The sequence below is a fragment of the Scleropages formosus genome, chromosome 5 (genome assembly GCF_900964775.1).
Source record: "Scleropages formosus chromosome 5, fSclFor1.1, whole genome shotgun sequence".
NCBI lineage: Eukaryota > Metazoa > Chordata > Actinopteri > Osteoglossiformes > Osteoglossidae > Scleropages > Scleropages formosus.
Window position 1 is genome coordinate 20,422,069 of NC_041810.1, and position 16,229 is coordinate 20,438,297.

At 39.2% G+C, this 16,229-nt stretch overlaps 2 protein-coding genes across 2 annotated transcripts; both read left to right on the forward strand.

The window, feature by feature from the left end:
* The first annotated feature begins 6,224 nt into the window (after positions 1-6,224).
* Positions 6,225-7,872, forward strand: LOC108937799 (lumican-like). Its single transcript, XM_018757957.1, has 2 exons — positions 6,225-7,389; positions 7,520-7,872. The coding sequence occupies exons 1-2, from the start codon at positions 6,225-6,227 to the stop codon at positions 7,666-7,668; spliced, it is 1,314 nt and encodes a 437-aa protein (XP_018613473.1). The 3' UTR covers positions 7,669-7,872.
* A 2,469-nt stretch (positions 7,873-10,341) lies between these two features.
* On the forward strand, positions 10,342-16,013 carry LOC108937800 (epiphycan-like). The gene is made up of 6 exons (XM_018757958.1): positions 10,342-10,521; positions 11,279-11,429; positions 12,735-12,893; positions 14,623-14,825; positions 15,014-15,109; positions 15,843-16,013. Exons 1-6 carry the CDS (start codon positions 10,342-10,344, stop codon positions 16,011-16,013), a joined length of 960 nt encoding a protein of 319 aa, XP_018613474.1.
* The last annotated feature ends 216 nt before the right edge of the window (positions 16,014-16,229 follow it).

The window sequence follows — 16,229 nt, forward strand, 5'->3', positions numbered from 1 at the left end:
AAATCATATCATAAAAATGTACATATTACACTCATAACTCAAGATATGTTGATTTGGGTTACAAGAATTTGATTTCATGAGGAGTTTAATTTAATAATTACTTTGGCTTGTGTGGCATTTCTGACATTTAAGAGGACTAAATTTGGATTTTGCAGCTGTGCATGCATGAGACCAGAGCCACCGTGAGGTTTTCTTTGCAGTTATAGTTTGGCTCATGCTGCACTAGGTTTCCAAAGTTCGTTGCCTCTTGTCTTCTACTTCTACCTGATATAATCTTGGTAACTGTCGCTCCTGTTTGGACCATCCAAAGTGTGTCTTCTTGTTCAATGAGTGTGAATTCATTTGTATTGATTTCACTGACTTATTTTGTTTTTACTGCTCTGTTGCAATAAAGATTGAATTAATATATAAAATGTTGAGTATCATTTTATAGCACCACTGCAGTGTTACTGCATGTTGGGTCCAAAGATAGGAATCTTTGGAAAAGCTGTTTTGGGAAAAATACAAAAATTCAATTAATCAAAAAACTAAAAGCATACCACATTGAAGAATACCCCAGTATTCCACCAGATGCAATTTAGTATGACAGCCTGCTGGTAAAAGGTGACAAAATAATGGTCAACTAACGTCAATTTCTTAAAGATTCCATGTTAAAAATGGTTCTGAGCTTCATCTTGGCTTTCTAAAGACAACGTTTATTTTGGGTTGAAACCAAAAAAATACTCCTAAATATTTATTGCACCTTGACATTTAACAGCTGTAGTTTAGCTATCTGTAGTTCAAGTAGAGTTCAAGTAGAGGACCAAATAATAACTCTGATTCAACTAAGAAACAGGTACAGAGAAATGCTTTTTGTGTGTAACAATGTTATGCAACCAAAATTCATTACATCCTTGGGGGGGTCATGTGGCCTGGTTCTGAGATGGCCACTTAAATTCTTTCTCTGTTCTTAGAAAGCCAAAAATCTATTCCTCATCCCTGTATTAAGAAAATGCAATTGTCAGGTATGTCAATGTCTCGCATAAAGGACAACAAAGAGTATGTAGCTTTTTCGACAGCATGGCCTCAAAAGGCAAACGAGCTATAGACACAAAGAAAAGAGATGAACTCAGTACTTCCAATCTCGACACATTAAAAAAGAAAAAGAAAAAAGACTTTATGCTTCTGCTTCTACTCATAACAGTTTAGTTTAAATGAAGAGCTTGTATCACCGATTAAAAAGATATCTGTCAAAATTAATATTCTGTTTGGATGAACAAGCTGCATGGAGCTCAACTCTCAAAGTAGGATGCACTTCTATCAAAATGAAGATGTTTCTATACCCGATTGTGCCTAGAGAAACAAAACTTACCAACTTAACCTAATGTTTGAATAACTTTGAAAAGTATATTGATGGACCTAAATAGAAGATTTGTTCAATAAAGAACTGGGGCTAATCGCAAACTGAATCTTAAATTGCCCTCCCCTAGAAACTTGTGCTGAACTAGAACAAGAGCCATGATGCAATAATCTTGAAATCACCAGCTCACCCAAGAAACTAAAAGGCAATACTCCGCTCCAGCAATTTGTACAGAGCAAATGACCATCACGGGTGGGTCTGCAGATAGATTCTTGAGCCAATGCGGTAGATTTAGTCTTATTTAGATGTAGTCAATTTAAAATAAAAAAAATAAAAAAAAGTAGTTATTGTTCTGAATGCTTGCTTAATATTTTGAAAGAACAATTATCTCTCATTGATTCTGCATCAGACATTGTAACGTCTTCTAAATTCTAACCTTAACCCTAATCCTGGTTCAGAATGTGATTGGAGGCTGATTGATTGCCAATAATTTTTTCCATCCTATTATAAACAACAAAACCAACTAGTCAAAACCAACACAAAACTCAAAGGGTGCAGCAGCCCAGTACTATCAATGTACTGATCTCACCAGTATTCTCAGTTTAGAAAGGTTTATTGAAGACTCAACAATGGTGCAGCTGTGTTTAGTATGGAGTGCAGTCATGCTGGGGTATTGTAAACAGACTGATTTCAGGAGGTTCTATCCCATATTGTGAAGTATATCAAGAGAGGTGCAGAAGACAATACAAAGAAGTCCAGAATATATATATATATACACACACACACACACACACACACACACACACACACACACACACACTTTCAGAACTGCTTGTCCCATACAGGGTCACGGGGAACCAGAGCCTACCTGGTAACACAGGGCGTAAGGCCGGAGGGGGAGGGGACACACCCAGGACGGGACGCCAGTCCGTCACAAGGCACCCCAAGCGGGACTCCAACCCCAGACCCACCGAAGAGCAGGATTGTGGCCAAACCCACTGCGCCACTGCACCCCGTTAAGTCCAGAATATAATGTTCTAAAGAATCAGGTCACTTGTTGTTGTTTAGGATGATGGTGTATCTGTGCATTTTAAAAGCTGCCAGTATTCTAGGAAGGTGCTCAATACTTTATAAATATTTTGCATCCTGGCTTCTACATAGACTGCAACACAAGTTATGTTAGGAGGTTGGTGAGCCTGTAAAATAATATATTATGAAATCTTCCACAGCCGTACAGGGCTAAGTAAGCTAGTAAGCTATATTTGGTAGTGGAAGGGGCACGTGGCAGAAAGTGTAGTTTCAGAAAGGAACAGTTACACAATGATAGGGTGTGAGAAAATGATGGTGAATGAAGTGTGTTGCCCAAACACAACCCAAGAGACTGCACATTGCTCTCATAGCCCAGTGTTAATACATCTAATTCAATACACCTTGAATTGTTAAAACAAATGCTATTAGGGCTGCATTAAATAAAAAATATGCTGTGAACAATTTGCAGCAGCCTGAAATGTAAATAATACAAAAGCTGCAAATATAAAAATAATGTAGTACAGCATCATAAGAAATATTGGAATGTGTGAGAAATACTTTGAACTCTCTCATAACGTCTTACTTTATTTCAGTGTTAAAATGCACACATTAGACATCATGCTAAACAGGAGTCAGATTGGACTGGGTGTGTCTCTGGAAACCACAATAAGAAAACCTCTCATTTTCACTGTTTCCTTCTGCATCGTATTGTTCTCCACTTTTTTCTTCTTTTTCTTGTCATGGCCTTAACTCTTTCAGTCAGAAATTTTGCTGAACTAATATGATGATATAGAATCATTGTAAGCCTCCAGAGCATCAGGCAGCTCTACAGCAGCTGTCAGTATCCACCCCCCCACCCAACCCGCTATGCAAGTCCCATAGAAACAAACAAGTTATCTTTTTTCATAATTTATGTTTTACAGACAAACTGACACAGAATTCTGTCCAAATATCACAACCAGCTGCCTTCAAGAAAAGATAAACTTTATGAACATTGCCTTCAATGTCAGTAAAGAAGCTTTCTTTTTTTTTTACTGGAATTACAGTATTTTGAAGCCACTTTTCAGTTTTCATGGATTCAGTTCACCTCAATTTATTTTTATGGATGCAAATCCAAAAGAAGAAATTCATATGTAAAAGGTCTGTCTTGTTTGGTGACAGATGAGATGGGAGTTAGAAGAAGAGAACCATGAGTTGCCACATATCTCTCTTCCCGATGACATTGCCATTGTAGCACCATTGTTCTGCATCCCATTGGGCCATTGGGTTTGTCACTTTAAGTCTACAGAGGTTTGGCTAAGCCTCCTGCTTTATCTAACTCCCATCTCTTGACTCTGAGCCTGGAACTCACTGATCTTTGACCAGCTGTGCTTCCAGAGAAGGTAAGGACCTGTTAGTCACTGTAATGTTCCTCTTTTTAAAAGTTATTTCATGAATATTTCAAATGGACATTGAATGCCTCTTGAAGCTGGAAGATGATAGAGTTATGGAGATAATCTGTTGATTTTAAGAGAGTATGGTTTTCTTCCAGCTCAGTGTGGTCGACACAGATTTGATACTAATTCTTTGTTCATGTGATGCTGAACTCAGATTTCAGTGAAGAGTATTTACAATATGTGCTGCTACAGCTTCAGTGCAGCCATGACTTCTGCACAATTACTGTATTTTCATACATACAACTCATTTGTTGTAATTACTTCAAACAAATGTACTAGCATACCTTAGAATTTAAAATCAATATTTAAATATGTAATAAAATAAAAACAATGACTGTTGACCAATGCCAAATTTGCTAAGTTAATATGTGAACTCTAGCTGATCCACTAAATGAGTCTGACCACGCTTTGACTGGTTGCCCTTCAGGAAAATTACTGGGGAGCTCAAATACTGTTAGTCTTGCTCCAGTTTCACCGCGAAAATGAATTCCATCAAAATGAAGTGCTTGATGAGTTTACTGTTATAATTACTACTCTTCATCATTCCGTTGTGGTTACTATGGAAACCATGATGAATGGATTGGGCAGAACTTTGTCATATGTTGGAGTAGGAAGTCTAACACAAAACCATCAGTGATCCTACAGCATGAAACATTCCCAACTTTGCTGATTTTTAACATTTCTTTACAGATTACCGTATTATTTGTAAATAGTTGGTAATTATACTAAAACCTATACAGTGAAAGTAGAAGCATTTAGAAGAACAAAAAGTTTTGGTTTGCATGAGCACCAGTTGGAAAAGAAGAAACAGAATGCCTTAGTGGAAAAAAAAAAAAAAAAAAAAAAAAAAAAAAAAAATTAGTTATTGGAAGACAAGGCAATAATGGAAATTGGTAATAACAAATCTCTTCACAACTATTTGTCTGTTCTTGCTATGTTCTGAAATAATGGACAAAATACACATGCTTTTTTACACTACGATCTCTAGTCTACTGTATTTAGCAATCTATGGCAGCATTTCAAAACCCGCAGTGAAGATAGTTATCTATGCTGTTTCCTAAAATATTTCATAATTTCAGAGACTGGTTTCTTCTGCAGTTATAGTGAAATTGGAATTTTAACACTTTATATTCCACTGACTCTGGGGTTGTCCTGTTTAGATTGGTAGTTTACATTTACATTTATTCATTTAGCAGACGCTTTTCTCCGAAGTGACATACATCTCAGCAAAAATACAGTTTTTAGATACACACACATTTTCTGAACCGCTTGTCCCATACGGGGTCGCAGGGAACCGGAGCCTACCCGGCAACACAGGACGCAAGGCCGGAGGGGGAGGAGACACACCCAGGACGGGACGCCAGTCCGTCGCAAGGCACCCAAGCGGGACTCGAACCTCAGACCCACTGGAGAGCAGGACCTGGTCCAACCCACTGCACCACCGCACCCCCATCAATTTTTAGATAGTTAGATAAATTAACAAAAAAAATTCAGTGACAAAGCAAACAGAGCCACATCCATGCTCTGCCTAATGTGAATGTGTTTTTTTGGGAGGATGGATATATATTGGGAGGAGGGGGGGAGGGACAGTGGTGCAGCGGGTTTGGCCAGGGTCTGCTCTGTGGGGGGTCTGGGGCTCAAGTCCTGCTTGGGGTGCCTTACAATGGACTGGTGTCCCATCTTGGGTGTGTCCCTTTCCCCTTCAGCCTTACACCCTGTGTTGCCAGGTTAGGCTCCAGCTTACCTTGCCCTGCTTGTGTGTGTGTGTGTGTGTGTGTGTGTGTGTGTGTGTGTGTGTGTGTGTGTGTGTGTGTGGATATATATATTCGTGATCTTAACTTAGATTATCAGAGCATCCATGTGGGTGTCATTGTAAATATTGCTACTGGCACAAAATATCTGAAATGACACGTAAGAAAAAAGGGATCCCCTTGATGGAATCTGGGGGCAGTAAAACCCTTTTCCATTTCCACTTAGTGTCCTTGTATATGATTATCCTTTAAATCACTCTGGGTAGTGCCCAAAAAAATGAATAAATGTAAATATCTTAGAATCTCCAGAAATTAGGTTATAATGTTGGTGACTCACATTTTCACATGGATTCACATGGAAATGATTATCATGGGACTGTTGAACACATTCATCTCAGACCTCAGTTGACACATAATACTTTAACTGTAGCAAAAGTCTGTTCCTAAAGACCAGACAGTAGATATTGGAAATGTATAATTTACAAATGTTTTGTACTACATCTTTGTAATCCTGTTATATTGCTCATAACTTTTATATTTGTTGTATCAGTTTACAGTGCTTATTTTCTTTGTACACATAAACTACATCACAATCTCACCTCTACAAATGTAACGTTTATTTTTAGTGTTGTCCCCTTTGACATCGGTGGGCAACGTGTGACCGAAAAGATGGGTTATCTGCATATAACTGTCATAGTGGCTCTGGTCATCACCACCCTATGTCAAGACTATGACTCTGGTCAGTATGACACACTTGTGGAAGAATATGACCGCTATCCCTTACCTGAGCCAGACTATGACCGCTTTCCTCAACGTCAGACAGATTATGACCGGGAACCCCGCCCTCATCCAGACTATGATGGCTTTCCTCAACGTCAGACAGATTATGACCGGGAACCCCGCCCTTATCCAGACTATGGCCGCTATCCTGAACCTCATCCAGACTATGACCGCTATCGTGCTCAGCCGGACTATGAAAGTTACATCCAACCTCAGCCGGACTATGACAGCTACGCCCAACCACAACCTGACTATGACAGTTACATTCCAAGTACTTACCCTGTGATCCCTCGCTGTGCTCTGGAGTGTGACTGCCCCTTTCATTTCCCCACTGCCATGTACTGCAATGAACGTAATCTCCACTTCATTCCTGTTGTTCCCTCTGGAATCAAGTACCTGTACCTGCAGAATAACATGATCCAAGACATCAAGGCCAGTGTTTTTGAAAATGCTACCGACCTCTTGTGGCTTATCCTAGACCGCAATCACATCAGTAGTGAAAACATTGAAAAGGGTGTATTTGAGAAGCTAGTCCACCTGGAGAAGCTGTTTATCAACTACAACAACCTGACGGAGCTAATGGGCCCATTACCAATGTCCTTAAATGAGATGAGCTTGATTGGGAACAGGTTGTCAAAATTGCCCTCGGAAACACTGGTGGGGTTGGAAAATCTAACTGCTTTGTACCTGGAAGGTAATGAACTAACGTCTCAGACTATTTCTGGGGCCTTCAATGGACTCAAGTCTCTCGTGTATCTGGACATCAGTAACAACAACCTCAAGGAGCTACCCCTTGGAATTTCCAACTCCCTAGAGGTTTTATATGCTGATCAAAACATTATCAGCAGCATCTCAAGTGGCTACCTGCAGAACCTCCCTGTCCTGCAGTACCTCCGGATCTCCCACAACCAGCTGACTGATGCAGGGGTCCCTGCTGGTGTCTTCAACCTCTCCTCTCTCCTTGAGCTTGACCTCTCATTCAACAACCTGCAGTCCATCCCTGAGGTGAATGAGAACTTGGAGAATCTCTACCTCCAGGTCAACAACATTAACAGTGAGTCTCCTTCCATGTCCCTTCTTATATGGTACACATGAAATACAGTCTACATTTGTCTGGTCTGAATGTATATTGTTTATTCAACATGGAATGATGCAATGCTGTTCTGGTTCTCTCATCCTTTTAGAGTTCAACATATCTAGTTTCTGCGGATTTTCAGGAGCTTCCTCCAGACTGACACACCTGCGGCTTGATGGCAATCATATAACGCGCAGAGACTTGCCTTTGGAGATTCCCATGTGCCTCCGTAGGGTTACTATGTTCCTAATTGACTAGAGGTTGTCATCCATCTCCTCTTCTTACAGTGACACAGTGGAACAAATCAAGTGTCTGATTCCTTTGTCCATACCATCCCATGAAAATAACAATGTGTGATCCCATTCCCCTCACATCTGTCCTATACTATCCAAAAGGTCTCTTCTCTCATAAGGTATCTGTGGAACCACTGCAACAAAATCTGCTGTGAAAAGCATCAGCAAATGATTTGACATTAACAACATGTATTTTTATTTGTTTGGACACAGCAATGTTCTCACAGTTACATTTCCACACAAGTATTAATAGTTTGGAATTCCAGCAATTAAACAATTTTCAAATAAATATTGTTTTATATGACACATGGTGTGAATTTCAGTTTGGTTGCTCTTTGATTCGTATAAACAAATTTGCTGGGAATATGTAACAGCTACTGATCTTGTTTGAAACGGAATATAAAAACAGCCAGATTATTTGGGTCACATTATTTCTATTTGGTTAAAGACAGTTTGGAAGATTCAGCAAAGACTCCAATGGGGAAACCTTTTGCCCAACTGGGTGTCTGTTAGCAGCAGACCTGTAGGACAGACCTTCCACTGTTCAGGTCAGTCAAGTTCCAAGCAGACATAATAACAGGAAGACAAATATCACAAACATGTGATGACATTTTTTTGAAATACCGTTTGGGTTACAGTGGACACAAGGATATGCAGACAGTCAGGGTTGCTCAGATTCAAGCACATGTATACACACTGGTGGACACACCACTTTGTCCATTGGTTTGCAAGACTGTCTCTCAGCACCTTCAGCTCAGCAGCACGAAGACAGAGGTGAGGATTTGGGTTTCCGTTATTCTATTTTGATGTCACATTTATTACTTTTTATTACTCATTTACAGCAGTATTTTAAAAGAGTTTGTCGTTCTGCCCTCATTCTTCATATGGTAGTTTGTGCTTATAAAATAGGCTGTAATATGAGCCCCAACTGCATTATTTCTAGCACCCCCAAACTTGCCGAATTGCACTTTTTATTGTTTTTCTTTTCGTATAGCAATTAGATGCTCTTTCTAAATACAGAATATAATACAAAGAGAGGTGTTTCATGGATTATTTAGGAATTTGAACCCCAGAGCAAGCTGATTTGTTTCAATCTAAACTTTTAAGTAAAATGAAAACAGTGGCTATTTCATATTTGCTTTAATTTTCTGCAATGATGCAGTTATTTCACAAAGCAATTTAAATACGTATGCTGGAAAACTTTTGCAAAACACTCAGGATTTGCCCAGTTGGGAAAAAAGAATTAATTTCTATTCCAAAAACTTTTTAATGTATTCATTAATCTTCTTTGGCAATTTTGAATCACCTTGTTTAGCAAAAATATTTAGCAAGAAATATTTGTGAAATTCAAAAAATAAGCTGCTTTTATATGGTTTGGTTGTGCACCATAATCAGCATACACATTATTACAAATATATTATTTCAATAATACTATACTGTAAGTAATACTATTATAATATATATTGCTTGAAGGTTTGATCTAAACTTGTCAAAAGAGATATTAGTATACTAATTTAAGGAAAAATAGGAAATTGTCGAAGTGTAAATTGGCCAAATGTAAAACAAATTTGGCTATTACGAGTATGAATAAAATTGTCTGACTTTGTATAGGGCTGTTCCAGGGTCTTGTGCATAGAAATGTATGCACTTTTATGTCATGTTTACCTGCTGGAATGTGAGTGCCAGACTGGCCCTAGAAGTGAAATGTTTCCTTCACCTTCCTGTCCACATCACAGCGTTGAATTTCTTTGGTACATGACAAGTCACACATTCTCATAAGGACTCTCTGTCAGTAAAAGTAAGGCAGCAGATGAGAGCTCTTTCCACTTCATCCCAGTCCTCCCTGAGGTCCTCTGTTCCTCCTCATCCGACCCCTCCTGATGAGCCAGTTGCCGCACTTGAGAGCTCCTCGGTGCTGCTGTTGGGGGGGGGGAACATAGAGCAGTTTAGACAGAAGGTGTTGAATTATGAGGGACACCACAAGACACATAAAAGTGAATTCCAAGAAATTTTCTTATAAAATTGTTTTGCAGTTGGCTTGAATCTGAGATTCCTTATTCAATCAAATAATAGTTTTTTGGCTCCTGGTTTTTTCAGTTTCATCCAGCAGAGATGGGCATTGACATTTGAGACCATATAGAGCAGGACTCTGTTTTTTCTGGATGCCTTACAGTGACTTGTGCAGTGGAAAGTGCTATCTACTCCTGTGTGGTGAAAAGCTTTCTGGCACATAGTATTATCCAACAGTTGTGCAATTGTTATTAAAATTTGAACACAGGAGATTTAAACTGGGTTTTACTTGTTTCAGAAATGAATGAGAATTGAAAAGGCTGTATCAAACTCAGGTTGCCACAATTAAAAAGACCCATAAAATCATATTTTCGGTAAAACTGTAACATTTGTAGACATGCTTGGATTTTTGTAAAAATTTTGCCAACAGCCTGAAACTTTATTAAAGAAAAAAAAACTGATTTAGAATATTAATTAGATAATATTCTGTTTCTTAATCACCAATACATAGAACTCAGTAAACAGTATTACTAATCTTTGCCCACATTGAAAAAAAATATTGTCTTAATAAATAAAATGAGATACAATGCATTTGTGCCACAGGCATCGCAGTGCCCAGGAGTGAATGATGAGGACACTATTGAATCTCATTTTGGAAGTATTTGTCCTGAAGTTGGCACTAGCAGTTCCCTCCAGACATAACCCACAGGTGGAACTTGACACTTACTACAGTGCCAACTATGACGTGGATCTCGGCAACCTGAACCTGTACAATTATGATGACGGCCTTACTATTGACGAACCACAGGTGAGAACTTCCATTATTGCACCTCAGCCAAATTCAAAATCTTTGGAGAAATGCACTTTGGGTCATCTAATCTGTAACACACTGAAGGGCTTTAATCAGTAATGTCTAGGTTGTAGAAAAACTTTCAAAAGTAGGACCATTTGTAAATGAAATGTAATGGCCAGCAAGGAAGTCAGGAGTAATCCTGCACTTATCTCCTCATGCTACAGTGTAACCCCTGTATGGTTGGTTATCAGAAGTCTATAAATAACATTAATTATGCAATAATCTCTTCTCAATGAAATTTGGCAGCTTAATTTTCCAGAGAAAGACTATCAAAAAGACATACTGCACTAAACAAAATTAAGGAACAACCCACACATTGTCCAAAACCGCTTGTCCCATACGGGGTTGCAGCGAGCCAGAGCCTAACCTAGCAACACAGGCATTAGGCTAGAGGTGGAGGGAACACACCCAGGACAGGACGGCAGTCCGTCACAAGGCACCCCAAGAGAACAGGACCCAATTAAACCCACCGCGCCTAGGGAACAGCCTTGGTGCTCAAATATGAATTGTATGCAGTCTGTTAGAAAAAGTCCTTTTGAACTTATAGAAACAATTTCAGTAGCTCAAAACATGGATGCATGTGCATTAGGTAAAGAGAAACATAGACAGTGTATAGGGGATACAGGGTTGTGTGCAGGGGAATTTTCCATGTTAAGATTAATTCAAGCACCAAGCTGTGGGCTGATGAGACTGCTTTTTTTTCCGGTTGCAGATTGAGATCGGCACATTGCCTCCCTTTGTGGACCATTTCCAGGCCCCAGCAGCCTCATTGGAGGAAGAGGAAGAGGAGGAGGAGCGACCTCTGCAGCCCCATATGCCATCTGGAGGCTCAGGAGTGCTCACGGACCTTGACACTCCAGGAGGTAAGGGGCAAACCCAGCCCAAACTGTGAAAATCCATCTCACCTGAATTACAACCTATGCTCATCCTAATAATACTGACCTGAACATCTGCACATCTGTCTTAATTCTAGAAATCTTCTTTTTTTTTGCCAATAACAGTATGTCTATATGTATACCTAGGGTTCTGAACACTGTCTACCTGAATACAGTAGCAACTTTTAATACTTAAACCACTGAATTCAAGCTTTAAACATGTATAGATATTAATTAATTATAGAAATATAAATGAATTACATCAATGACATAAATATAAAGAAATTTTCTGCATCTCTTTGCCCATGTCCCCTATGCCACCGGTAACATTGCATACCTGACGTAGAAAGAAGTCATGTCTACCACTAATGGCCTTGCCACATTACTGCAGCTCCTCTACTGTCATAAACATAACATTAACTGCATATATAGTCATGTGAAAAAGTAAGGACACCCCATGAAAAATTTTGCCTTTGTCAACAAATTTCAACATGCCAGACATTTTATATTCATTTAACCATTGCCTACATATAAAGGTGATTATCTTGAACAAATGACACATCAAACTCACATTATGTACTCTTTTTTTATAATTTAAATAAACAAAAACAGAGATTTGTTACATGGAAAAAGTAAGTACTCCCTGACATTTATCACAACTTCAAATGGACAAAGTTATATTGAGGTGTACCAGATGAGATGCCAAAGATTAGAACATTTCTAGGGAGTATCCCAGAAGAAACTATGTTATTTAAATCTCAAACATCTAGGGTGTGGATCTAGCTTCTGAGACCTGGGGTGTGCTTATCTTTTCACATAGGAATATTACATCAGTTAATTTTTTTCTTGAAAAATCTAATTTTCATTGTGTTTTTATTCAGGTATATCACCTTTATCTACAGAAACTCTTTAAATGAAGATCAAATGTCTGCATGTCCAAATATGTTGGAAAAAGCTGAATTTTCCATGGGGTGTACTTACTTTTTCACATGACTGTATGTTCCAGGCAGTAATTTTCCTTAATACCGATGCTACACTTGCCATGAATTTTTTTTACTTCTAAGATTGCCCAGCATAAGGTGAAATTTCTCATGTGAAGTTGCTCTATTCATATGTGCAATATAACAGACATATCAACAGCAATAGAGCAAATGTTGTCAGATGTTACTGTTACATTCTGATATATTGATATACTGATTTATATAGACTTTGCAGGCAGCAAATCTGAGCAAATCTTAATATTTTTTTGCTCCACAATCATTGTGTTCACCCTTCATCCTTTAAATACCTCAGGCTTGCACACCTGTCTGCAGTGTACCTGCCTTGGGAGTTCAGTCTACTGCGATGATGCCAAGCAGGAGCGCATTCCCCCACTGCCTAAGGCCACCACCCACTTCTATGCCCGTTACAACAAGATCTCCAAGGTCCACAAATCTGACTTTTCCCGGATGAGTATGTTCCAGCTCTGTCATCATATCCCTGAAGATTTGGCTGTGGGTTCAAGTTGTAAAGTTATCCACTGATGATTTCCTCTGAAAGAGTGGGTTTCCACTAATCAAGATCAACAAATCATATATTGTTCAAATCAAATCATATATCATTGTGTTAGGAGCCACTAACAAGAAAAACTGGTATACTGGTAGATATTGCAGATTCCATTTTAGCTCTTCGCAGCTACATCATCCTGCTGTTGGATTTTTCTTTTCATATAAGTATCTGTACTACAGAGGTCTGACTTGTATGTATTGGTGTCATGCACATCAGGGCAGAAGACAGGAGGTCAGACCCAGGGGTGGGATTATTCGTTCATTCATCCAAAGGGCAAGGCAAAAGACATGTTCAGGCCAAGCGTGGGCCAAAGACTCAAGGGGCATATGTTGCTCTGAGGGATGTTCGAGATTGGGGTTGTACTCAAAGCGGTAGCTGAAGACAAGGGAGTCAAGACTTGGGGGTGTGGATTCAGGTCTAGGGTGGCGTGACAGGAAAACAGAGCGAGAGTCGTCGAAGCATGTTAAAAATGCAGAAGGGACAGTTGTCTCACAGAGATTACGCAGCCTGAGAGCGGTGGTCCTTTATACTCAGCGTTTCTGATTTCTGCCAGGTGCATTCGGCTGGGGTGCCGTTGAGAATGTGACAATTGGAAGTCTGTGTTGTTCCATTTTTGGGACACTAGAGAAATTAGAATATCATGTATACGGTGTTGTAAAAAAGTATTTGCTCTTTCCTCCATTTTTTGCAGTTTAACCTCACAGTTGATGAGACTTTTTTGTCTGTTCTAGTAGTAGAATAGAGTGTGAGAAAAAGTGACACCTGTACTGATTTTTTTTTTTTTGTCATTTCTTTGTTGTAGAAGATATGAAATGTCCAGTCATAGCTGTGAAAAAAAAATAATTTCACCTTAACAGTCAATAAGTGGTTCTGACACCTTTAGCTGACATGACTGCAACTAATCGCCTCCTGTAGCTGTCAACCAGGGTCTTGCATCGCTGCAAAGGAGTTTTGGATCACTCCTCTATGCGTAACCACTTTAGTTAAGCAGCATTTGCAGTTTTTTTAACATGAAGATCTTTTTCAAGTCGTGCCACAACATCAGTCAGACTCAGGTGAAGACTTTGACTAGGCCATTCCATAATTTATATTTTCTTGTTCATCAGCCATTCTCTTCACTTGCTTCTATGTTTGGGATCACTGCCAAATTTACAGAGTGATGGTTTGATGTTTGCCTTTAGAATTTTCTGATATTAAGATAAATGTGATTCCTTTAATGACAGCAAGGCGCTGAGATCCTGTGGCCATAAACCATATCCACAACGTTTCACTGCCACCACCATGCTTGATTGTTGGTAGACGTTTCTTACACTGAAACAACTTCTCTCTGGAGGTCTTCAAAAATTTCCTTTGAGAGTGATGTTAAATCTGTTTTTACCAACTTGACTGTTGCTGATAAGGGTTTAAGAAGTTGAAAATTCTGATAGACAGGGCTTACCTTAATTAAACTCACTCACTATCATCAGTCACAAGTCCAAATGAGGATTGTAGTGGTCCACAGCTATCCCAGAGGCACACGGTGCAAGGCTAAAGAGGATACACCCTGGGCAGGACACCAGTCTATTGCAGGATAAAACTAAATTAAACCTAAATGAAGTGAATGAAAACAGTGTTATGGTATTCCTTGCTCCAGACAAACTGAAGAAAATTGACCTGACCAGCAACCAGATCTCAGAGCTGGACAAGGACTCATTCATTGATCTTCCTGCCCTGGAGGAGCTGGTGCTGAGAGAGAACCAGGTGTCTCTGCTACCTCCTCTGCCTGACAGCATGACCCTCATAGATGCAAGCCATAACAAATTGAGTAGCCGGGGCATCCAGAGAGAGGCCTTCAAGGTAAGAGACTGCAGCTTGTATTAGATGAAAAGATGCAGAGTACAGCTTGCTTGCACGTGCAGTACAGACACTTGATTTAAAAAAAACTAACTAAACACTTGATAATTTATTGCTTTTATCTCTGACATTCACATTCCTGTGTGTTAGTTGTACAGACACTGAATTTGGTGTGGTCATACTATTTTCAGGCAATGTCAAACTTGCAGTATCTCTACCTGGCTGATAACCACATTGATTACATCCCAGTGCCCCTTCCAGACAGTTTGCGTTCTCTTCACCTGCAGGTCAGTCCAAGCACAGTTGTTTCTCCCGTTTCTCTTTCTGATGGTCCATTTCTACACTGTAGTCTCAGTAGCTCTCTATTGTTGCCCGTATCTCTTCTGCCATGCTATAATCCCCATCTAGTGGACTGTTTCTACAATGCAGTCTAAGTGCAGGTTTCCCTTAGAGGAATTTAAGTGGAACTAATACTGACAGAGGTCAGAATGCTATTATGAGAAAATTAATATGCAAAATTTTCTTAAATCATGAATAATCAATTTTTAGAAATAGTTCAGTTCAGATGTGCACCTTGGTGTCATCGAACGTCATGCAAGACAAGCAGACTTAGCCCATGCCACATGCATGCATGGCTTTTCCTGCAAGTATTAGTAATCTTAGCCATGTGCATCCATCACTGTCATGACTTTGTCATTATTATAAGGAGCTAAAAAGTAAAAAAAAAGGTGTTTTGAGATAGTGCTAAAATTAAAAAAGAAAGCCTTAAATAAACTTGATGTGATAAAAACAATGCTCTTGAAAGGCAGCATCATTACAGCTTTTTATGATTTGACTATTTATTGCAAATGATACTTTATTAATGCCTTGCGGAGATGGATTCCAAGCATTAAGCGTGATTTCAGTAATGATGAAAACTACTGAAACTTCATGGAAAAATAAATATATGTGTTACAATTTAAAAAGCAATATACAATACCTGAATTTGAAACTTACCAATTGTTTCCCCACATCCTCCAGAACAACAACATCCAGATGATACATGAGGACACATTCTGCAATCTGAAAGATCACAACTACCTGCGGAATGCGCTAGAGGACATCCGACTGGATGGAAATCCAGTCAACCTCAGTAAAATCCCACAGGCTTACATCTGCCTGCCCCGCATACCCATCGGTGGACTTGTGTAGAGTTATGCACACGTTCACACTTGCAAAAACATGTCCATCACACAAACACACAGAAAACACACAAATATGAGAAACATGTTTTGGTCAAGTAGTATATTTGACCTGCTGCTAGGTTTTATCACCTTGGGGCTTACTTTCACCATTACATTTTGCCTGATTAACAGCCAGATGGAATAAATATTAAAAAATGGTCATAAACTCTGGTCCCCACTTTCC

Excerpts from the sequence above, each read along its gene's own strand:
- LOC108937800 (XM_018757958.1), top strand. The coding sequence starts at position 10,342 with ATGAGGACACTATTGAATCTCATTTTGGAAGTATTTGTCCTGAAGTTG. Across the intron at positions 10,522-11,278 it reads TTACTATTGACGAACCACAG|ATTGAGATCGGCACATTGCC; the intron begins GTGAGAACTTCC and ends TTCCGGTTGCAG. Across the intron at positions 14,826-15,013 it reads TCCAGAGAGAGGCCTTCAAG|GCAATGTCAAACTTGCAGTA; the intron begins GTAAGAGACTGC and ends TACTATTTTCAG.
- LOC108937799 (XM_018757957.1), top strand. The coding sequence starts at position 6,225 with ATGGGTTATCTGCATATAACTGTCATAGTGGCTCTGGTCATCACCACC. Across the intron at positions 7,390-7,519 it reads CCAGGTCAACAACATTAACA|AGTTCAACATATCTAGTTTC; the intron begins GTGAGTCTCCTT and ends TCATCCTTTTAG.